Source organism: Bombina bombina, chromosome 4, assembly GCF_027579735.1.
Source record: "Bombina bombina isolate aBomBom1 chromosome 4, aBomBom1.pri, whole genome shotgun sequence".
NCBI classification, from domain to species: Eukaryota; Metazoa; Chordata; class Amphibia; order Anura; family Bombinatoridae; genus Bombina; species Bombina bombina.
Genome location: NC_069502.1, coordinates 136,998,653 through 137,024,004, shown reverse-complemented (window position 1 = coordinate 137,024,004; position 25,352 = coordinate 136,998,653). Strand labels below are relative to the sequence as shown.

General features: G+C 41.6%; 1 protein-coding gene across 1 annotated transcript in view; it reads right to left on the bottom strand.

The window, feature by feature from the left end:
* HS1BP3 (HCLS1 binding protein 3) overlaps nucleotides 1–25,352 on the bottom strand; it is a 529,390-nt gene that overhangs the window by 5,634 nt on the left and 498,404 nt on the right. The window contains exon 6 of the mRNA XM_053709642.1: nucleotides 11,516–11,648. Coding sequence (XP_053565617.1) covers nucleotides 11,516–11,648 — 133 coding nt within the window. The remainder of the gene's footprint in view (nucleotides 1–11,515; nucleotides 11,649–25,352) is intronic.

The following is a 25,352-nucleotide window of genomic DNA, read 5'->3' as shown; positions in this document are numbered from 1 at the left end:
TTGGAAAAGGTATGAAGCGAAGACCAAGTCGCAGCCTTACAAATCTGTTCAACAGAAGCATCATGTTTAAAAGCCCATGTGGAAGCCATCGCCCTAGTAGGGTGAGCTGTAATTCTTTCAGGAGGCTGCTGTCCAGCAGTCTTGTATGCCAAACGGATGATGCTTTTCAGCCAAAAAGAAAGAGAGGTAGCCGTAGCTTTTTGACCTCTACGTTTTCCAGAATAGACAACAAACAAAGAAGATGTTTGACGAAAATCTTTGGTCGCTTGCAAGTAAAACTTCAAAGCACGAACCACGTCCAAGTTGTGCAACAGACACTCCTTGTAAGAGGAAGGATTAGGACACAGAGAAGGAACAATAGTCTCCTGATTAATATTCTTATTAGTAACAACCTTAGGAAGGAATCCAGGTTTGGTATGCAAAACCACCTTAATAGCATGGAAAACAAGATAAGGCGAGTCGCATTGCAATGCAGAAGGTTCAGAAACTCTTTGAGCCGAAGAGATAGCAACTAAAAACAGAACTTTCCAAGATAGAAGCTTAATATCTATGGAATGCATAGGTTCAAACAGAACCCCTTGAAGAACTTTAAGAACTAAAATCAAACTCCATGGCAGAGCAATAGGTTTAAACACAGGCTTGATTCTAACTAAAGCCTGACAGAACGACTGAACGTCTGGAACATCTGCCAGAAGCTTGTGCAGTAAAATTAATAAAGCAGATATCTGTCCCTTTAGGGAACTAGCTGATAGCCCCTTCTCCAATCCTTCTTGGAGAAAGGACAAAATCTTAGGAATCCTGATCTTACTCCATGAGTAGCCTTTGGATTCGCACCAATAAAGATATTTACGCCATATCTTATGATAAATTTTCCTAGTGACAGGCTTCCGAGCCTGAATCAAGGTATCTATTACCGACTCAGAGAATCCCCGCTTGGATAAAATCAAGCGTTCAATCTCCAGGCAGTCAGCCGCAGAGAAACTAGATTTGGATGCTGGAAGGGACCTTGAATCAGAAGGTCCTGTCTCAGTGGCAGAGTCCATGGTGGAAGAGATGACATCTCCACCAGGTCTGCAAACAAAGTCCTGCGTGGCCACGCAGGTGCTATCAAAATCCCCAAAGCTCTCTCCTGTTTGATTCTGGCAATTAAACGAGGAAGGAGAGGAAATTGTGGAAACACATAAGCCAGGTTAAATGACCAGGGTACTGCTAGAGCATCTATCAGTACTGCTTGAGGATCCCTTGATTGGCGTTCTGACGAGACGCCATCAGACCCAATTCCGGTGTGTCCCATTGATGAATAAATTGTGCAAACACCTCCGGATGGAGTTCCCACTTCCCCGGATAAAAAGTCCGCTTCCCAGTTCTCCACTCCTGGAATATAGATTGCTGACAGATGGCAAGAGTGAGTCTCTGCCCATCGAATTATTTTGGTAACCTCTATCATCGCTAGAGAACTCTTCGTTCCCCCCTGATGATTGATATATGCTACAGTCGTGATATTGTCCGACTGGAATCTTATGAATCTGGCCGAAGCCAGCTGAGGCCACGCCTGAAGTGCGTTGAATATTGCTCTCAGTTCTAGAATATTGATCGGGAGGAGAGCCTCCTCCTGAGTCCACACACCCTGTGCTTTCAGGGAGTTCCAGACTGCACCCCAGCCCAATAGGCTGGCATCCGTCGTCACTATGACCCATGCTGGCCTGCGGAAACCCATTCTCTGGGACAGATGATCCTGTGACAACCACCAAAGAAGAGAGTCTCTGGTCTCTTGATCCAGATTTATCTGAGGAGATAAATCTGCATAATCCCCATTCCACTGTTTGAGCATGCATAATTGCAGTGGCCTGAGATGCAAGCGAGCAAATGGAACTATGTCCATTGCCACTACCATTAGTCCGATTACCTCCATATACTGAGCCACTGACGGCCGAGGAATGGAATGAAGAGCTCGGCAGGTGGTTAAAATCTTTGATTTCCTGACCTCCGTCAGAAAAATTTTCATGTCCACCGAATCTATCAGAGTTCCCAGGAATGGAACTCTTGTGAGAGGGATAAGTGAACTCTTTTTTACGTTCACCTTCCACCCGTGAGGTCTTAGAAAAGTCAACACGATGTCCGTGTGAGATTTGGCTAGGTGGTAAGGTGACGTCTGAATTAAGATATTGTCCAGATAAGGCACCACTACTATGCCCCGCAGCCTGAGAACCGCCAAAAGGGACACTAGCACTTTTGTGAAAATTCTGGGAGCTGTGGCCAACCCGAAGGGAAGAGCCACAAACTGGTAATGCTTGTCCAGGAAGGCGAACCTGAGGAATTGGTGATGATCTTTGTGGAAAGGGATGTGTAGATACGCATCCTTTAAGTCCACGGTGGTCATATATGGACCCTCCTGGATCATTGGTAAAATAGTCCGAATGGTCTCCGTCTTGAAGGATGGGACTCTGAGGAATTTGTTTAGAATCTTGAGATCTAAAATTGTTGTGAAGGTGTCCTCTTTCTTGGGAACCACAAACAGATTGGAGTAAAACCCCTGCTCCTGTTCTGTTTTCGGAACTGGGCAGATCACTCCCATGGTATATAGGTCTTCTACACAGCGTAAGAACGCCTCTCTTTTTGTCTGGTTTACAGACAATTGAGAAAGATGGAATCTCCCCCTTGGAGGAGAATTTTTGAAATCTAGAAGATACCCCTGGGTTACGATTTCTAAAGCCCAGGAGTCCTGAACGTCTCTTGCCCAAGCCTGAGCAAAGAGAGAAAGTCTGCCCCCTACTAGATCCGGTCCCGGATCAGGGGCTACCCCTTCATGCTGTCTTGAATGCAGCAGCAGGCTTCTTGGCCTGTTTACCTTTGTTCCAAGTCTGGTTAGGTTTCCAGACCGACTTGGATTGAGCAAAATTCCCCTCTGGTTTTGCAGCAGGGGAAGAGGTAGCGGGACCACCTTTGAAGTTCCGAAAGGAACGAAAATTATTTTGTTTGGCCATCATCTTATTTGTTTTATCCTGAAGGAGGGCATAGCCTTTTCCTCCAGTGATGTCTGAAATGATCTCTTTCAGTTCAGGCCCGAATAGGGCCTTACCTTTGAAAGGATGACACATCAGCAGACCAGGGCTTAAGCCATAACGCTCTACGCGCTAAAATGTCGAAACCTGAATTCTTTGCCGCTAATTTAGCCAGTTGAAAAGCGGCATCTGTAGTGAAAGAATTAGCCAGCTTGAGAGCCCTAATTCTATCCAGAATATCATCCAATGGGGTCTCAACCTGAGGAGCCTCCTCCAGAGCCTCGAACCAAAAAGCAGCTGCAGTAGTTACAGGAACAATGCACGCTATAGGTTGTAGAAGAAAACCCTGATGAATAAATATTTTCTTTAAGAGACCCTCTAATTTTTTATCTATTCGATCATTGAAAGCACAACTGTTCTCAATAGGTATAGTTGTACGCTTAGCCAGGGTAGAAATAGCTCCCTCCACCTTAGGGACCGTCTGCCACGAGTCCCGCATGGCGTCTGATATGGGAAACATTTTCCTAAAAGTAGGAGGGGGAGAAAACGGAATACCTGGTCTATCCCACTCCTTAGTAACAATGTCCGAAATCCTCTTAGGGACCGGAAAAACATAAGTGTAGGCAGGAACCTCTAGATATCTGTCCATTTTACACAATTTTTCTGGAACTAAAATAGGGTCACAATCATCCAGAGTCGCTAAAACCTCCCTGAGCAATAAGCGGAGGTGTTCTAGTTTAAATTTAAAAGCCGTCATATCTGAATCTGTCTGAGGGAACATCTTTCCTGAATCAGAAATCTCTCTCTCAGACAGCAAATCCCTCACCCCAACTGAGAACATTGTGAGGGTACATCGGATATGGCTAATAAAGCGTCAGAGGGCTCAGCATTTACTCTCACACCAGACCTACAGTGCTTCCCCTGCAACCCAGGCACCTTAGATAAAACCTCTGTGAGGGTAGTATTCATGACGGCGGCCATATCTTGCAGGGTGAAAGAATTAGACGCACTAAAAGTACTTGGCGTCGCTTGTGCGAGCGTTAATGGTTGTGACACTTGGGGAGAATTAGATGGCATAACCTGATTCTCTTCTGACTGAGAATCATCCTGCGACATACTTTTAGTAGCTAAAATATGTACTTTGCAATGATTTGCCCTTTCAGTGCATGAGAGACAAATTTTAAGTGGGGGTTCCACAATGGCTTCTAAACACATTGAACATTGGCTTTCCTCAATGTCAGACATGTTGAACAGGCTAGTAATGACCACAAACAAGCTTGAAAACACTTTATTTAGCGCCTTTAAGAGAAAAAAAAGCATACACGTTCTGCAAAACTGCTGTAAAATGCACCAAATTTTTAAAATTTTTGCAAGCAGACTCAATATGTGTAGTTAGGTTTGCCCCACAAGGAAATTTAACATTTAACCCTTTAATGTGCAAACCAGATTTAAATTAGGCCTAAATTCGGAAAAACACCCCCAGCACCTTGCCACAGCCCTGCTGTGGCGCCTACCTGCCCTCAGGGATAGTAAATATAGGGTTAAAGCTTCGATTTGGCCCAAAACATCCACAAGGGCGGGGGCAGCAGATTAGGGGTTCATAAGTATAATGTAGGTAGTGGCGGTGTCCAGAGCGGAAGATTAGGGGTTAATAATATAATGCAGGTGGCGACGATGTCGGGGACGGCAGATTAGGGGTTAATAAGTGTAAGATTAGGGGTGTTTAGACTCGGGGTTCATGTTAGGGTGTTAGGTGTAGACATAAAAAGTATTTCCCCATAGGAATCAATGGGGCTGCGTTAGGAGCTGAACGCTGCTTTTTTGCAGGTGTTAGGCTTTTTTTCAGCCAAAACTGTCCCATTGATTCCTAAGGGGAAATCGCGCACGAGCACGTTTAGCCAGCTTACCGCTACCGTAAGCAGTGCTGGTATTGAGGTGAGATGTGGAGCTAAATTCTGCTCTACGCTCATCTTTTTGCGGCTAACGCCGGGTTTAAAAAACCCCGTAATACCAGCGTTACTTTAGGTGAGCGGTGGTTGAAAACTGTGCGTTAACACCGCACCCCTGTTAACGCAAAACTCGTAATCTAGGTGATAGTTTGTTCATAGGAATTTAGGATTAAAATATAACCATCACTATCAGTTTGTATTTGTTTTATTTTCTAATTCATTGCATTTCACATTTACATTTGATAGTTTCTGAATATCAAAAGTACCAGTTCCATGACACGTCTTTACAGTGGATTCAGATAATAAAGATTGATGACTCATGATGTTATTAATTTTGGTTGAATTATGTCATCATTATCAACGCATCATTCAGCAAGGTTGTAACACGGATGTTACAATATCAAGTGTTGTTATATTTCAAGATACTGTTTTAACAGTCAATTTATAGGGATAACCTCTGTGTCTAATATCACAGGATGTAAATTGTGGTAGAAAAAAATTCCTAATCTAATCTATGGCATGCACTCTACATGACACAGGTCACTAATTTCATCATTTTTAGTTCCAGTTAAAATATTATGTTTTACTTTAACTATTTCATATTCATATGACTTTACTTTATTGCAGTTTGTCATTTGTCTCCCAATGAAAAAACACAATAGAACATTAATATATATTGTTTTCAATATATTCTTTCAATATCTAATTTTATGATTAAAACTAAGGATGTAAATAGTCAGCACAAGTTATCATTGATTACAATGGGAATAATTTAATTCAAGCATTAAGCGGTCTTATATTAATATTTTCCGTTAATATTGTCTTATTCTTCAAATTTTATATCGGACTTAATGATACAACGTTATATTCTATGTAAAATTGAGCTTAGTCCACTTTAAAACCAAGCAAGCCCAATGTGTATTATTATCAGACCATCACACCCAATCTTTAAGTGTCCATCACTTGACTGACATGATATTTGGACCAATTGTAACTAGAGGGAGGGACGTCCGGTTACAGTACATACAACAACGCGAGCAGTGGCCCACCGCCTTTCATAAAGCCAATAATCTAGGCAGCATTAATGCATAGCAGGAATAAGTCAATTTGTCCACTATTTCCTATGGGGAGAATCTGTAGTATATAGTGCAGTAAGCCAGAAGCAGCACAATATATATAACAACAGAGTCTGTCGCAGAAGAAAAGAACTATGGGAAGCAAAAGGACATTTGCACTAGGTCTGCATACAAAATTCTGTGGTGCCAGACTGGAGCAACTAATCTTATCAAAGTTGACTCCTGTTTGATCCAAGAAAGACTCTTGGAATAAAAAAAACAAAGTAAACATGTTTCTAGATGAAAGTCCCATTGACATACCAAGGTGACTAAGATGTGAACCTAGGATCTTTTGATCTTGCACAATAGCTTGATAGTATGATAATATTAAGTTAGAGGCCATTAGAACTATATCCTGCAACCCCTTTGGTTCAATAAGCGATCAAATATGTCCAATGGAGAGAGCACGCTCATGAATGGACCAATCGACTGCTGGAATGATCCACCTCCCAGTTCACACATGGTATTGTGATTGCCAATAGGGATCTATAATTCTTCTCTGCCCAAGAAAGAGTAATAGACACCTCCTGCATAACCAGTGGACTGCAGTTAACCTCCGTGATCACTTATGTAGGTCACCACCATGATGTTGTCCGACTAGAAATGGATAAACATTCCTCCTTCAAAAGAGGCCAGGGCTGACTAGCCTCAAGGTGATAACAAATTCCTTGCAATCTTTGAGAAATCCAGACCACCCCCCAGCCTCTGAGACTGGAGTTTGTCGGTACAATAGACCACTGGTTTTCAAACCTCAGACCTCAAACCTCTTTGTTCCTAAAAGGCCACATTTTGAGGATATCTCAAGTGGAGCTCAGGTGAAACAATCAGCTGATTAGTTAACATGGTTCTCACCCAAGGTAATTCGGAAAAACCTGGCCTGTTGGGGAAGCCTGAGCACAGGTTCGAAAACCAGTGCAATAGAACAAGACTAACGAAGGAATGATGTACCAAAGGACAAAGACATACTTTGTGTCTTTAAGAAAAAAATTGACTGACTGAGAAATTAAAAGCAATCTTTGTTCCAAATGTAAATAATGAATTAACTACTAATGTAGCAAACCTATTAAAGGGTCCTCGAGTGAAGAGGGGGCTAAAGAAACTGTGGCTGAAGCAGCATCCAAAAGACCCACCCCCTCCATGCACTAAGCAGCCAATGAATGGTGATCATTGTAGGAAGAGTCATACCCTCTTAATCTTAATAATGTAAAATTCTGTCAGGAAAATAGATGTATAAGGATTGAGTCTATTATAACTCCTGTAAATGCTATCCTGAGGATATAAGGAGCTATAGGTACATTGATACTCCAACTACTGTCTTAAAAGACAGAGGTTTAAGAGTAAGAGCAACAGCTAATGCAGATTGCATTAGATATCAGCCAGATAAGGAGCAACTGAAATGTCCCGATTCTGATTACCGGCAAGAGTGTATCCCACACAGAGTGGCAAACTGGTTTAGTTTTTATGCTATACAAACCCTCAGGAACTGCAAATAATTGCTATGTAAAGAAAAGTGCAGATATGAATCCTAGAAGTCTATAGTAGTCATAAACTGACCAATGATTAAGGGTAAAATCTCTTGATCCTGAGATTACACAGGTAATAAGATTAAAAATGCCCCTATCCTTCAAATCCCTTTTGTAAATGTTGCCGCTCTTAAAGATTATAGACAACATTTGGATAGGACCGTTGGTCAATCCAAAGGACTCTGCTTCAAAGAAAATAAAAACACTCAATCTCTTGAAGGATAAGAGAATCAGTCCGGATATCCAAACTATTTTCAGGGTAGAACCAGAAATGTAGAATCGTATACATAAGATTATAAAGCTTAAAAATCTGTACATGACAAACATCAGATGTAGTATACATGTACCTACTTAAGTATTTGCACATAGATGGACTGTAATGTGGCCCTCCTGATTAAAGGAGCAGCACAAATAGACCAACAAGTACACATTAGATACCTGTAAATCCATGTCAATATACAATGTGCATAGTTAATGAAAATATTCATAATTAATGCTCAGTATCCGCATGATAAATGTATGTGCATACATATAAATCACTCATACAATGAAATAAAAGGGATATCAATGGATCTTATCTCTAAAGGACCTCTACAAATAGTGAAAATATTTATGACTAATGTTCAGTATCCACATGAAAGAACCTTAGTGAATATAAATTACACATAACACAGGTATAAAGAGATACCCATATATCTTATCTCTAAAGGATCTCTACATATAGTGAAAATATTCATGACCAATGTCCAGTGTCTGCATGAAAGAACCTTTGTGTTTATAAATTTCCCATACCATTGGTATAAAAGAGATACCAATAAATCTTATCTCTAAAGGATCTCAACTGTTGTATAAATATACAGATAAATCCTTCAAACTGCAAAAGGAAATATGCATGCAGAGCACCATGAATGAAAAGGCATATACTATATAATTGTGTACTCTAATAGCATAGGACATTTAATGTTTTGTATCCACAGGGACAGGAGTTCTGCCTATGTAAAAAGTATAGTGTACAGCATCTGCATGATGCAACAGTATTAAAATGCAGACTGACATAAACTCTGTTTACACCCCCTGACAATGAAGGGAGTATAATGCTTAATTTACTTATAAATAAGTATTAATGGCTTAGATAGTTATAATAAATGGTAATGGAACCAAATGTTATTACGTATAGTACAATATATAATTGCACATATATTAAAAAATTGGTACACTGCAGTTCACATAAGAATGTGCTAAGGTGTACAGCTGCCTAAGGTCTTTATATAAAAAAAAAACTTCAGAGAGGATGTTATCAATTCTGAACCTTAGTTTATCAGCACAAGTAATATTTTGCACATTTACCTCAGACAACTGACTTAGTTTGGGGACAGCCATTAGACAAACAGTCACTATTATATATATTTTATTTTTAGCTTCAGGAGTAAAAACAGTAGTTTTCCCCATGATTGTCAAGTACAGGGAAAATTCTCTCTGAACATTAGACTGTTGTGGCTGATAAGAATGCAAAATGAGGTATACAATTCTTACACATTTTAGTGACCTGTTATACTGGAACATCTTTGCAGAATAAACATATATATGTATATATAGGGAAATTGACTCATATAAGGAAATAAGAGTGGGGACAGAAATATTTTGTTCCATGTTTGTACTTATATAACAAAATGCAACACCTTATATAATAAACAGTACAGAGAAAACCTAGTAGAGAGCAGTCTACACTAAAAAACAATTCCAAAGACACTTAAACTATCTCCCAATGTAATCTGCTTTATAGCCCTCAGAAAGAAGAAGATGCCCTTACTACCCACTGGCAGCTCCAATATGGTTACTCGCCCCTTTCCTGGGTTTGGCAGGCACTGAAAATCAGATAACAATCTGTTTAGGAGTAGGCCCTAACTGTTGTAGGCTAAAATCTAGTCACAGGCTTTGGATAGAAAGAGAGAAAGGTCTGGAAACACAGAGGGGGCGGAGCTACAGCGAGGAATAAAGCTGATGTCTTTGTATAATGAAAAAACACTTTTGGTTGTTTGTGAATAAAATATAGTTTAGCAAGCATAATAATCCTATAAACCCTACCAAAATATGTTCCCCACTAAGCTATTGCCGGTTCTCGTAAAGGGCCATACACATAATTTTAAAAAGTGCTTAAATAATAAAAAAAACTAAAGTTGGCAGAGTGTTAAAAAGGGTCAGAGGTTTCCCTAATAATGTTCCCAGTGCTAGTAGAACTATTAAGGATATGAAATGGAGAACAAATTGTGTCATGAGGGGAGCAGGTGAAGTCCCCTGGCTATGCTGTACCTGTGCATAATGTACCAGTGTCAGAGTACCTACAAATAGCCACTGGCCTCTGTCTGTGCTGTTTAAACGCACTTACCTTACGCAGCACCCCTCCTCTGGCTTGCCAGGTATGTCAATGTTAATGCAGCAGCAGTATCCAGTAGAGAGTCCATTCAGTGCAGGTATCAAGTACTGAAGAGGATTGCCATAGTCCCACAGGAGAAAGCAAAGGACGAGTCCCTGCGACACCTGAGGGTAGTTATGGCTGAAGTCCCGTTAGAGAAATGTTGTGCAAATAACAGGGTATTCCTGTGTCCCTGTATGATTGAGCTGCTGTGAAGAGTCTCTTCTGTCTTCTTTGTAAATGAGACTCTGGGTCGCACATAGGTCTGAGCTCCCAATTTGTAATCCATAAGCAAGTAGCTGGAACAACTTTGGTTCGCAATCATCTCCTATGAGGCCAAGAACAAAACTAAGAGAGAGATGGGAGGTTTTTAAAGCACTTGTATTGGTTCTTGACCACCTCCTACTGCAGGAAATATATCCCATATGTTATGGAGGACTGTGGACCATCATCATCATTTTACGAAAGAAAAAGAAAACAGAGAGATACACTCAATTGAGACAAAGCTGGAAAAACTTAAGAGCTTGTCCATAAGGCTAGTGCCACTCAGAGTGCAGTCTCTTTTTGCTCGCTATGCCTTCCACAAAGGAAAAATATCCTGTAGAATATTAGTCTGATTCTGTCAAATGACAGTCCAGCCCCAAAATCCCAAACAATTCTCCTCTATACAAGAGAAAACAACAAACCTCAGACATATGCTTCACCCCTGCTGGGCCTCGTCAGTGAGGTGCAGTTGCATCCCTCTAGGGCATTTGCGCAAGACGTGGACTTCCTTCCCAATATGCTTAGAGAGATATGAGAGCACTTCACCAATGAGGCCCACAGAAGGCCACAACAATGGTCTGGGGTTGTTCAGAGGATGTTTGCCTGGTATTTTGGGGCTGGGTTGATCTTGTTAGGCGGGATCAGACTGATATACTGCAGAAAAGTTCTTCTCTGAAAAAAGCACAATTGTGCAAATAGAGGTTGCTCTTAGGTGGTAAGTTTTAACTTGCCATAGAACCAGATACTAAGCTGTTGTTTGTTCCTGGTTGAGCGCTTCTCTTCCTGTTAGTATTTTTTTTTTAAGGGGTCAGGACTGGACACAAAAAGTGAGGGTTACATACTTATTTACTGACATGACATCGGAATCAACTGACAAGGAAAATCGTTATTGAATAGTGAAAATTTGAACTTTTTAAGCTTTTCCTATTTTAACAGCAACATTTGAAATTTGCATTCATTCATTAATAGAGTGCATATTTATCATTTTCAGATGACTATAACAAAAATGAAAATTTTTTTTAGTTTTTCTTATATTGATTCGAAAATGAAAGCACATATCTATTGAACAAATAAAACAGAACACTAACATTACAATGCTAAAAAATATATTTCTTTATTTGAAAAATATAATCTGCAAATTAGTGCAAAAATAATTTTAGGATCATGATATTTTATTTTGAAATTTACATAAAATAAACACCTATTCTAGTCTCTTCATTTTGGAAATCTTATGAAATTTAGCACGTACCTGAATAGCTCATCGTTGTCCTCTTCATCAGGATCTTTGAACAAATCGTTTTTGTTGTAAGATGACGGCAGTAACAAAGAATCACCTAGCTTCACAGTATCACCCAGGTCCTGCTCTTCAAATAATTTTATGTCTAAAAGAAAAATATTTATTAAACTAAGAACTAGTATTAAAGAATGTAATGATATTTCAGAGAATAAAAAAATATTTAACGGACAGCTGTTTTTTTAACTCCTCCCACCACTTGGAGAAGCCAATCCAGGCTTACTTCTGGAGAAGACAAAAATGTGCACAGTCATTATGTTAGTATAAAGTACATTGTTTACAGTCGCTATCTGCTGAAGCCAGTTAGGGGTAGATATGTAGCAGGACTTGCCTTGAGAAGTCTACAGTGTGCACTTCTAGTTTAGAGAGTTAGAAAATCCAGAATTTCCAGAACTTAATTAAACAAAACAAGGCAAAACAAAAAAATAATAATAAAAGTAAATTGCAAAGTTGTTTTATTATGCATTGCTAAACATTTTGATCATTTTGTTCACTACCCCTCAACGACCAAGGATGTGCCAGGCACGTCATACAAAAAGCGTGCCTGAGTGGGGAAATCAATGTTGGGCAAGGGATCTGGGAGGAGGAGGGGGGTAGGGTATTGGGAGGGGACAGCTACACTACAGAAACTTGAGAATTTGTACAAAAAATAAATAAAAACAATTTTATTTCAGCAAACTGGGTTCTGGCAGACAGCCGCCAATACCTAAGATGGTGGCAACTAGGTAGAGGGAGGAGGGTTAGAGAGCTGTTTGGGGGGGGGGAATAAGGGAGGTTGGGGGCTAGGGTGGGATCCAACACTGCAGAATAACTATATAAATAAATAAAAATATAAAATGTATTCTTGCCTGAAACATTTATTTCTTTCTTGACACAGTGAGTCCACGGATAATCTTAATTACTGTTGGGAATATCACTCCTGACCAGCAGAAGGAGGCAAAGAGCACCACAGCAAAAGATGTTAAACACCACTCCCCCCTACCCACAATCCCCAGTCATTTGACCAAAGGGAAAGGAGAAAGGAAGTAATCTAAGGTGCAGAAGTGCCTGAAGTTTATAGAAAAGCAAACTGTCTGAAAAACAGGGCAGGCCGTGGACTCACCGTGTCAAGAAATAAATAAAAGTATCAGGCAAGAATAAATTATGTTTTCTTTCTAATGACACGGTGAGTCCACGGATCATCTTAATAACTGTTGGGAACCAATCTAGAGGACACGGATGATAAGGGAGGGACAAGACAGTTAACCTAAACAGAAGGCACCACTGCTTGAAGAACCTTTCTCCCAAAAGAAGCCTCTGCTGAAGCAAAAGTATTAAATTTGTAAAATTTAGAAAAAGTATGCAAAGACGACCAAGTCACAGCCTTGCAAAGCTGATCTACAGAAGCTCCATTTTTGAAAGCCCAAGAAGATGAAACAGCCCTCATGGAATGAGCCGTGATTCTCTCAGGAGGCTGCTGACCAGCAGTCTCATATGCCAAGCGAATAACATTCCTCAACCAACAAGAAAGAGAAGTAGCCGTAGCTTTCTTACCCTTACGCTTCCCAGAAAAGACAACAAATAAAGAAGAAGACTGGCGAAAATCCTTAGTCGCCTGCAAATAATATTTCAATGCGCGAACCACATCCAGATTGAGCAACAAACTCTCCCTATGAGAAGGAGGATTAGGACACAAAGAAGGAACAACAATCTCTTTATTAATATTCTTATCAGAAACAACCTTGGGAAGAAAACCCAAGGCAGTACGCAGAACTACCTTATCAGAGTGAAAAATAAGAAAAGGCGATTCATACTGTAAGGCTGAAAGCTCCGAAACTCTTCGAGCCGAAGAAATAGCCACCAGAAACAAAACTTCCAAGATAACATCTTAATAACCAAAGAATGTATAGGTTTAAACGGAGCCTGTTGAAGGACTCTAAGAACCAATTTAAGACTCCAAGGTGGAGTAGTAGACTTAAACACAGTCCGAATTCTAACCAAGGCCTGACAAAAAGAATGAACATCTGGCACATCCGCCAGGCGCTTGTGCAATAAAATAGATAAAGCAGAAATTTGACCCTTCAGGGTACTAGCAGATAAACCTTTCTCCAAAACCAATACAAATATTTACGCCAAATCTTATAATAAATCTTCCTAGTCACAGGCCTACGAGCCCTTAATCATAGTCTCAATGACTGACTCAGAAAAACCACACTTAGAAAGAATCAAGCGTTCAATCTCCAAGCAGTCAGCTTCAGAGAAACGAGATTTGGATGAAGGAAGGGACCCTACAGAAGAAGGTCCTTCCTTAATGGAAGATGCCAAGGTGGAAGGGAAGACATCTCCACCAGATCTGCAAACCAGATTTAGCAAGGCCACGCCGGAGCAATGAGAATCACTGATGCCCTCTCTTGTTTGACCCGAGCAATGACCCGAGGAAGAAGAGCAAACGGAGGGAACACATATACCAGACTTAAAGTCCAAGGAACTGCCAGAGCATCTATCAGAACAGCCTGAGGATCCTTTGACCTCGACCCATACCTTGGGAGCTTGGCATTCTGACGAGATGCCATGAGATCCAACTCCGGCTGAAACTGAAAATCAAGCTGGAAAATATCTCTGGATGAAGTTCCCACTCCCCCAGATGAAAAGTCTGTCTGCTCAGAAAATCCGCTTCCCAATTGTCCACCCCTGGAATGTGGATAGCAGACAGACAACAGTTGTGAATCTCCACCCACTGAATAATCTTGGCGACCTCTGTCATGCCCAAGGAACTCCGAGTTCCTCCCTGATGATTGATGTAAGCCACTGACGTTATGTTGTCCGACTGAAACCAGATAAACTGGGTTGAAGCTAGCTGAGGCCAGTCTAGAAGAGCATTGAAAATTGCTCTCAGTTCCAAAACATTTATTGGAAGAACCGACTCCTCCCAAGTCCATAGACCCTGAGCCCTTAATGAATCCCAGGCAGCACCTCAGCCAGCAAACTGGCATCCGTGGTTACAATCACCCAGGCAGGTCTGCGAAAGCAAGTTCCCTGAGAGAGAAGATCCTGAGACAACCACCATGGAAGAGAATCTCTGGACATCTGATCTAGAACAATCTTTAGAGATAGATCTGCATAATCCCCGTTCCACTGCCTGAGCAAGCATAACTGCAGAGGTCTGAGATGGAACCGAGCAAATGGAATGATGTCTATGACTGAAACCATCAGATCAATAACCTCCATGCACTGAGCCACTGACGGCTGAGGAAGGGACTGAAGAGCAAGACACGTATTGAAAATCTTTGACTTTCTTGCTTCTGTCAGAAAAATTTTAATCTCTAGAGAATCTATAATGGTCCCCAAAAATACCACTCTTGTAGCCGGAATTAAGGAATTTTTTTCTAAATTCACCTTCCAACCGTGGGAGCGCAGAAAAGACAATAACAACTCAGTGTGGGAGTTTGCTAGTTGAAAAAATGGAGTCTGAACTAGAATGTTGTCCAGATAAGGAGCCACTGCAACACCGCCAACAAATTCCCAGGACCTTTGAAAAAATTCTGGGAGCTGTTGCCAGACCAAAAGGAAGGGCTACAAACTGAAAATGTTTGTCTAGAAATGCAAATCTTAGGAACCTGTGATGATCCCTGTGAATGGGAATATGCAGATACGCATCCTTTAGATCTACTGTGGTCATGAACTGACCTTCCTGAACCAAAGGAAGAATGGAACGAATAGTTTCCATCTTGAAAGACGGAACCCTGAGAAACTTGTTTACACTCTTGAGATCTAAAATAGGTCTGAAAGTTCCCTCCTTTTTGGGAACAACAAAGAGATTGGAATAAAAACCCAGACCCTGTTCCTGAACCGGAAAAGGAACTATCACTCCCATGTCGGAAAAATTCTGGTTTACAGATAACCTGGAGAGAAGAAACCTTTCTCTGGGAGGAATATTCTTGAACTCCAGTTTGTAACCCTGGGACACGATATCTACCACCCAGGGATCCTGAACATCTCGAACCCAAGCATGAGCGAAGAAAGAGAGTCTGCCCCCCACAAGATCCATTCCCAGATCTGGGGCAGACCCTTCATGCTGACTTTGAGTCAGCAACAGGCTTCCTGTACTGCTTCCATTTATTACAAGACTGATTTGACTTCAAAGATGGCTTGGACTGTTCCTGCTTGGAGGAAGAAGAGGACGATTTACCAGAGAAGTTACAAAAGGAATGACCCTTCTGTTTATTTCCGAGGAAGAGAATGCCCCTTCCCTCCCGTAATATCAGAAATAATCTCAGCCAAACCTGGCCCAAACAAGGTCTTACCCTTGTAAAGAATAGAGAAAAGCTTAGACTTAGAGGACACATCCGCAGACCAGGTTTTTAACCATAAAGCTCTGCAAGCTAAAATGGCAAAACCAGAAATTTTAGCTCCCAACTTGATGACCTGTAGAGAAGCATCTGCAATAAAGGAATTAGCCAACTTCAAAGACTTGATTTTATATTGAATTTCTTCCAGAGGAGTATCTTGCTGAATAGAATCAGACAATGCATAAAACCAAAATGCCACTGCACTAGTAACTGTAGCAATACATGCAGCTGGTTGCCATTGATACCCCTGGAAAACATAAATCCTTTTAAGCAAAGCATCCAAATTCTTATCCATAGGATCTTTAAAGGAACAGCTGTCCTCAATAGGTATAGTGGTCCTCTTGGTCAGAGTGGAAACTGCTCCCTCCACCTTAGGAACCATCTACCAAGATTCCTTAATAGAATCAGCAATAGGAAACATCTTCCTAAAAATTGGAGAAGGGGTGAAAGGAATCCCAGGCTTCTCCCATTCTCGTGCAATAATATCTGAAACACGATCTGGTATAGGAAAAACTTCCACTGAGGAAGGGACATCAAAAAACGTATTAAGTTTATAAGATTTCTTAGGAATAACCATGACTGACGCCTCAGAGTCATCTAAGATAGCCAAAACCTCCTTGAGTAACAAACGGAGGTGACCTAGCATAAACCTAAAGGAAACAACCTCAGGTTCAGAAGAAGGATTTACACTATCAGAATCCGAGATCTCACCCTCAGATACTACTGAAGTATTTTCCTCCTCAGACTTATGAGAAGAAACACTAGATACAATTGCAACAGAATCAGAAACCTTATACTTCCTCTTGCGCTTCCCCTGCAACATAGGAAAAGCAGACAAAGCCTTAGATACTGCTGAGGATATATGGGTAGTCATATCCTGCAAGGAAAAACCAACGAAATACAGGGCACTGCAGAAGATTGGGACGTATGGGGAGAAAACGGCGGATTAGCCTGAACAGGAGACTCCTGAGCAACATCCACCCTAGGAATGAAGGCTCAGAATCAAAAAATCTATCCTTGTAATGTAATGTTATCTCAATACAAGAGGAACAAAAAGGGATAGGAGGCTCAACATTAGTATTTAAACAAAGAGAACAAGCATCAGCTTGCAGGGCCTCTTGGTCCATTTTATTCCAAAGGAAAAAACCTTAATCAATAAATAAATTCAAATCAGAATTTTAATGAAACAAAAAAAGTTACTGTACCTTTAAATTTTAAACAGAAAATCCTTAAATAAACTGCACAATAAATCTTGCAGCAACATTTTTTCACAAAATGAATGCAAAAAGAGACACAAACGCTATAGTCCCTGAAATTCAGACAGAAACTTAAATATAAACAGAGCAGCAGCCCCACAAAAAAACAACAGGCAACCTCCACACCTCAGCAAGCTCTGCTGAGGTGCCTACCTGACCTCCTTGCTGCCGGAAAAAAAGTCAGAAAATGATCCAGACCTCCATACAGCCGCACCGGAGAGAACGCTGAACCACCTCTGAGGAGCTATGCAACAGAGCTGCAACATCCAGGAAAAACAGGAAACAGCTAAAAGGGCGCCAAAAACGTCCTTGCTATCTCAGATAAGCCTGTCTATTGTGGGCGTGGCCTAACAAACCTCCCGGTAGCCATTAATACACAAACAAAAAACATGTACACCAAAGTGAAAACATAATAAACTGAGCCTCCAAACATCCCCAGTGCCTGCAAAACTCCCATACAATAAACCGTTACCCTAGAAGGCTGATTGTACATTTAGACAGAATTAACTGTCAAAGTGCCAAATTCTCCTATATCAAAACAGGGAAAGAAATAGGCACTTACCTCAAAAATCTGTCTGGCAGCAGGACAGCTCACTTAGTATGAGAGGGGCTTCCTGCCTCCCATGGACCTGTGAAAAAAAGAAAAGGCTGAGTAAACTTACTCAAGCTTTCAACCAAGGGCAGCATGAAATTACTTGGGAGGCCCAGTGGGGATTATACCCCACAAGTTCCCAAATGCTTAAAAGCCACCACTTGCTCTACTGAAGAGACTGACATGGACTACAGCTAAACCCCAAAGAAAACCAAAGCAAACTTGCACTGCTTAAAAAATAAACTCTTGATTTAAGAATCAGACACCTATCTTTACCCCTCCTTACAACTGATACAAGCAAAGAGAATGACTGGGGATTGTGGGTAGGGGGAGTGGTATTTAACAGCTTTTGATGTGATGCTCTTAGCCTCCTCCTGCTGGTCAGGAGTGATATTCCCAAAAGTAATTAAGATGATCCGTGGACTCACCGGGTCATTAGAAAGAAATGCCTTTTATTTTAGTAATGGCAGACTTTCTGCAAGTACTTAAAGGGATATTCCAGCCAAAATTGAAAACCACATGGGTGCATTTCGGTATTGAACAGAAGCAATTTTGTAATATACATGCATTATCAAAAATGCTTCTAATAAAAGCTATAGCTGTTTCAAAAGTGTATTTAAGTATGCAACGTGCACCAGCATTTTAAACACAGAACTTGCTCAGAGAATCTATGATGCCTGTACCATCTGGTAATAACTCAATTTGTCAATTGCTGACATGGTACAAACCCCACTAATGATCTGAGCAGCTGCATTATTTAAAATGTGGGTGCAGTGACAATATCTAGCTATGCTTCACATGCACATGCAGAGAAAAATGTTAACACTAAAACAGTGATAACTTTAACTTGAAGCATTTTTGCCAATAAATGTATAATGCAAATATGTTTCTATTCAAACATATAATAAATCTATGTGCATTAAAATTTTCAATGGAATGTCCCTTTAAGATGGCGGTGACAATTGTGATGTGGGGGAGGGAAGACAGCTGTTTGAGGGGGGTCAGGGAGGAATCAGGGGGTGGGATGTGTCAGATGGGAGGCTGATCTCTACACTAAAACTAAAATTAACCATATAAGCTACCTAATTAACCCCTTCCCTGCTGGGCATAATACAAGTGTGGTGCGCAGCAGCATGTTAGCGGCCTTCTAATTACCAAAAAGCAACGCCAAAGCCATATATGTCTGCTATTTCTGAACAAAGGGGATCTCAGAGAAGCATTTACAACCATTTTTGCCATAATTGCACAAGCTGTTTGTAAATAATTTCAGTAAGAAACCTAAAGTTTGTGAAAAAGTGAACAATTTTTTTTTATTTGATCGCTTTTGGCGGTGAAATGGTGGCATGAAATATACCAAAATGGGCCTAGATAAATACTTTAGGTTGTCTACTACACTAAAGTTAAAATTAACCCTACAAGCTCTCTAATTAACCCCTTCACTGGTGGGCATAATACACGTGTGGTGCGCAGCGGCATTTAGCGGCCTTCAAGCTGTTTGTAAATAATTTCAGAGAGAAACCTACATTTTGTGAAAAAGTTTTATTTGATTGGATCAGGCCTAGATCAATACTTTGGGTTATCTACTAAAAGAAAAATATATACATGTGAAGGGTTATTCAGGGATTCCTGACAGATATCAGTGTTACAATGTAACTATCGCTAATTTTGAAAAACAGAATTTATGTTTACCTGATAAATTACTTTCTCCAACGGTGTGTCCGGTCCACGGCGTCATCCTTACTTGTGGGATATTCTCTTCCCCAACAGGAAATGGCAAAGAGCCCAGCAAAGCTGGTCACATGATCCCTCCTAGGCTCCGCCTACCCCAGTCATTCGACCGACGTTAAGGAGGAATATTTGCATAGGAGAAACCATATGTTACCGTGGTGACTGTAGTTAAAGAAAATAAATTATCAGACCTGATTAAAAAAACCAGGGCGGGCCGTGGACCGGACACACCGTTGGAGAAAGTAATTTATCAGGTAAACATAAATTCTGTTTTCTCCAACATAGGTGTGTCCGGTCCACGGCGTCATCCTTACTTGTGGGAACCAATACCAAAGCTTTAGGACACGGATGAAGGGAGGGAGCAAATCAGGTCACCTAAATGGAAGGCACCACGGCTTGCAAAACCTTTCTCCCAAAAATAGCCTCGGAAGAAGCAAAAGTATCAAATTTGTAAAATTTAGAAAAAGTGTGCAGTGAAGACCAAGTCGCTGCCTTACATATCTGATCAACAGAAGCCTCGTTCTTGAAGGCCCATGTGGAAGCCACAGCCCTAGTGGAGTGAGCTGTGATTCTTTCAGGAGGCTGCCGTCCGGCAGTCTCATAAGCCAATCGGATAATGCTTTTAATCCAGAAGGAGAGAGAGGTAGAAGTTGCTTTTTGACCTCTCCGTTTACCAGAATAAACAACAAAGACAAAGTTTGTCTGAAATCCTTAGTAGCTGCTAAGTAAAATTTGAGAGCACGAACTACATCCAAGTTGTGCAACAAACGTTCCTTCTTTGAAACTGGATTAGGACACAAAGAAGGCACAACTATCTCCTGGTTAATGTCTTTGTTAGAAACAACTTTTGGAAGAAAACCAGGTTTAGTACGCAAAACCACCTTATCTGCATGGAACACCAGATAAGGAGAAGAACACTGCAGAGCAGATAATTCTGAAACTCTTCTAGCAGAAGAAATTGCAACCAAAAACAAAACTTTCCAAGATAATAACTTAATATCAACGGAATGTAAGGGTTCAAACGGAACCCCCTGAAGAACTGAAAGAACTAGGTTGAGACTCCAAGGAGGAGACAAAATTTTGTAAACAGGCTTGATTCTAACCAGAGCCTGAACAAAGGCTAGAACATCTGGCACAGCTGCCAGCTTTTTGTGAAGTAACACAGACAAGGCAGAAATCTGTCCCATCAAGGAACTTGCAGATAATCCTTTTTCCAATCCTTCTCGAAGGAAGGATAGACTCTTAGGAATCTTAACCTTGTCCCAAGGGAATCCTGCAGATTCACACCAACAGATATACCAAATTATGTGGTAATTTTTCTGGTTACAGGCTTTCAGGCCTGAACAAGAGTATTAATAACAGAATCTGAGAACCCTCGCTTTGATAAGATCAAGCGTTCAATCTCCAAGCAGTCAGCTGGAGTGGGTCGAACGGACCTAGAACAAGAAGGTCTCTCAAAGGTAGCTTCCATGGTGGAGCCGATGACATATTCACCAGATCTGCATACCAAGTCCTGCGTGGCCACGCAGGAGCTATCAAAATCACCGACGCCCTCTCCTGATTGATCCTGGCTACCAGCCTGGGGATGAGAGGAAACGGCGGGAACACATAAGCTAGTTTGAAGGTCCAAGGTGCTACTAGTGCATCCACTAGAGCCGCCTTGGGATCCCTGGATCTGTACCCGTAGTAAGGAACTCTGAAGTTCTGACGAGAGGCCATCAGATCCATGTCTGGAATGCCCCACGGTTGAGTGACTTGGGCAAAGATTTCCGGATGGGGTTCCCACTCCCCCGGATGCAATGTCTGACGACTCAGAAAATCCGCTTCCCAATTTTCCACTCCTGGGATGTGGATAGCAGACAGGTGGCAGGAGTGAGACTCCGCCCATAGAATGATTTTGGTCACTTCTTCCATCGCTAGGGAACTCCTTGTTCCCCCCTGATGGTTGATGTATGAACTTGGCCCTCGCTAGCTGAGGCCAAGCTTTGAGAGCATTGAATATCGCTCTCAGTTCCAGAATATTTATCGGTAGAAGAGATTCTACCCGAGACCAAAGACCCTGAGCTTTCAGGGATCCCCAGACCGCGCCCCAGCCCATCAGACTGGCGTCGGTCGTGACAATGACCCACTCTGGTCTGCGGAAGGTCATCCCTTGTGACAGGTTGTCCAGGGACAGCCACCAACGGAATGAGTCTCTGGTCCTCTGATTTACTTGTATCTTCGGAGACAAGTCTGAATAGTCCCCATTCCACTGACTGAGCATGAACAGTTGTAATGGTCTTAGATGAATGCGCACAAAAGGAACTATGTCCATTGCCGCTACCATCAAACCTATCACTTCCATGCACTGCGCTATGGAAGGAAGAGGAACGGAATGAAGTATCCGACAAGAGTCTAGAAGTTTTGTTTTTCTGGCTTCTGTCAGAAAAATCCTCATTTCTAAGGAGTCTATTATAGTTCCCAAGAAGGGAACCCTCGTTGACGGAGATAGAGAACTCTTTTCCACGTTCACTTTCCATCCGTGAGATCTGAGAAAGGCCAGGACAATGTCCGTGTGAGCCTTTACTTGAGGAAGGGACGACGCTCGAATCAGAATGTCGTCCAAGTAAGGTACTACAGCAATGCCCCTTGGTCTTAGCACCGCCAGAAGGGACCCTAGTACCTATGAGAAAATCCTAGGAGCAGTGGCTAATCCGAAAGAAAATGCCACGAACTGGAAATGCTTGTCCAGGAATGCAAACCTTAGGAACCGATGATGTTCCTTGTGGATAGGAATATGTAGATACGCATCCTTGAAATCCACCTTGGTCATGAATTGACCTTCCTGGATGGAAGGAAGAAGTGTTCGAATGGTTTCCATCTTGAACGATGGAACCTTGAGAAACTTGTTCAAGATCTTGAGATCTAAGATTGGTCTGAACGTTCCCTCTTTTTTGGGAACTATGAACAGATTGGAGTAGAACCCCATCCCTTGTTCTCCTAATGGAACAGGATGAATCACTCCCATTTTTAGCAGGTCTTCTACCCAATGTAAGAATGCCTGTCTTCTTATGTGGTCTGAAGACAACTGAGACCTGTGGAACCTCCCCCTTGGAGGAAGCCCCTTGAACTCCAGAGAATAACCTTGGGAGACTATTTCTAGCGCCCAAGGATCCAGAACATCTCTTGCCCAAGCCTGAGCGAAGAGAGAGAGTCTGCCCCCCACCAGATCCGGTCCCGGATCGGGGGCCCGCATTTCATGCTGTCTTGGTAGCAGTGGCAGGTTTCCTGGCCTGCTTTCCTTTGTTCCAGCCTTGCATAGGTCTCCGGGCTGGATTGGCTTGAGAAGTATTACCTTCCTGCTTAGAGGACGTAGCCCTTGGGGCTGATCCGTTTCTGCGAAAGGGACGAAACTTAGGTTTATTTTTGGTCTTGAAAAGACCTATCCTGAGGAAGGGCGTGGCCCTTGCCCCCAGTGATATCAGAGATAATCTCTTTCAAGTCAGGGCCAAAGAGTGTTTTCCCCTTGAAAGGAATGTCAAGCAATTTGTTCTTGGAAGACGCATCCGCTGCCCAAGATTTTAACCAAAGCGCTCTGCGCCACAATAGCAAACCCAGAATTTTTTCGCCGCTAACCTAGCCAATTGCAAGGTGGCGTCTAGGGTGAAAGAATTAGCCAATTTAAGAGCACGAATTCTGTCCATAATCTCCTCAAAAGAAGAAGAATTACTAATAATCGCCTTTCCTAGCTCATCAAACTAGAAACACGCGGCTGCAGTGACAGGGACAATGCATGCAATTGGTTGTAGAAGGGAACCTTGCTGAACAAACATCTTTAGCAGACCTTCTAATTTTTTATCCATAGGATCTTGGAAAGCACAACTATCTTCTATGGGTATAGTGGCGCGCTTGTGTAGAGTAGAAACCGCCCCCTCGACCTTGGGGACTGTCTGCCATCAGTCCTTTCTGGGGTCGACTATAGGAAAACAATTTTATAAATATGGGGGGAGGTACTAAAGGTATACCGGGCCTGTCCCATTCTTTACTAACAATGTACGCCACCCGCTTGGATATAGGAAAAGCTTCGGGGGGCCCCGGGGCCTCTAAGAACTTTTCCATTTTACATAGTGGTTCTGGAATGACCAGATAATCACAATCATCCAAATTGGATAACACCTCCTTAAGCAGAGCGCGGAGATGTTCCAACTTAAATTTAAAAGTAATCACATCAGGTTCAGCTTGTTGAGAAATGTTTCCTGAATCTGAAATTTCTCCCTCAGACAAAACCTCCCTGGCCCCCTCAGACTGGTGTAGGGGCCCTTCAGAAACCATATCATCAGCGTTCTCATGCTCTACAGAATTTTCTAAAACAGAGCAGTCGCGCTTTCGCTGATAAGTGGGCATATTGGCTAAAATGTTTTTGATAGAATTATCCATTACAGCCGTTAAATATTGCATAGTAAGGAGTATTGGCGCACTAGATGTACTAGGGGCCTCCTGTATGGGCAAGACTGGTGTAGACGAAGGAGGGGATGATGCAGTACCATGCTTACTCCCCTCACTTGAGGAATCATCTTGGGCATCATTTTTACTAAATTTTTTTATGACATAAAATACATATAGTTAAATGAGAAGGAACCTTGGTTTCCCCACAGTCAGAACACAATCTATCTGGTAGTTCAGACATGTTAAACAGGCATAAACTTGATAACAAAGCACAAAAAACGTTTTAAAATAAAACCGTTACTGTCACTTTAAATTTTAAACTAAACACACTTTATTACTGCAATTGCGAAAAAGTATGAAGGAATTGTTCAAAATTCACCAAAATTTCACCACAGTGTCTTAAAGCCTTAAAAGTATTGCACACCAAATTTGGAAGCTTTAACCCTTAAAATAACGGAACCGGAGCCGTTTTTATATTTAACCCCTTTACAGTCCCTGGAATCTGCTTTGCTGAGACCCAACCAAGCCCAAAGGGGAATATGATACCAAATGATGCCTTCAGAAAGACTTTTCTATGTATCAGAGCTCCACACACATGCAGCTGCATGCCATGCTGTCCTCAAAAACAAGTGCGCCATACCGGCGCGAAAATGAGGCTCTGACTATGATTAGGGAAAGCCCCTAAAGAATAAGGTGTCTAAAACAGTGCCTGCCGATATAATCATATCAAAATACCCAGAATAAATGATTCCTCAAGGCTAAATATGTGTTAATAATGAATCGATTTAGCCCAGAAAAAGTCTACAGTCTTAATAAGCCCTTGTGAAGCCCTTATTTACTATCTTAATAAACATGGCTTACCGGATCCCATAGGGAAAATGACAGCTTCCAGCATTACATCGTCTTGTTAGAATGTGTCATACCTCAAGCAGTAAGAGACTGCACACTGTTCCCCCAACTGAAGTTAATTGCTCTCAACAGTCCTGTGTGGAACAGCCATGGATTTTAGTTACGGTGCTAAAATCATTTTCCTCATACAAACAGAAATCTTCATCTCTTTTCTGTTTCTGAGTAAATAGTACATACCAGCACTATTTTAAAATAACAAACTCTTGATTGAATAATAAAAACTACAGTTAAACACTAAAAAACTCTAAGCCATCTCCGTGGAGATGTTGCCTGTACAACGGCAAAGAGAATGACTGGGGTAGGCGGAGCCTAGGAGGGATCATGTGACCAGCTTTGCTGGGCTCTTTGCCATTTCCTGTTGGGGAAGAGAATATCCCACAAGTAAGGATGACGCCGTGGACCGGACACACCTATGTTGGAGAAAACAAAATTGGAAGTAGCAAAGTGCTACTTGTATTTATTGCTCTATAACTTGCAAAAAAAGCAAAGAACATGGTATTTCTAAACTTTGGACAAAATTTAGAAACTATATAGCATGGGTGTTTTTTGGTGGT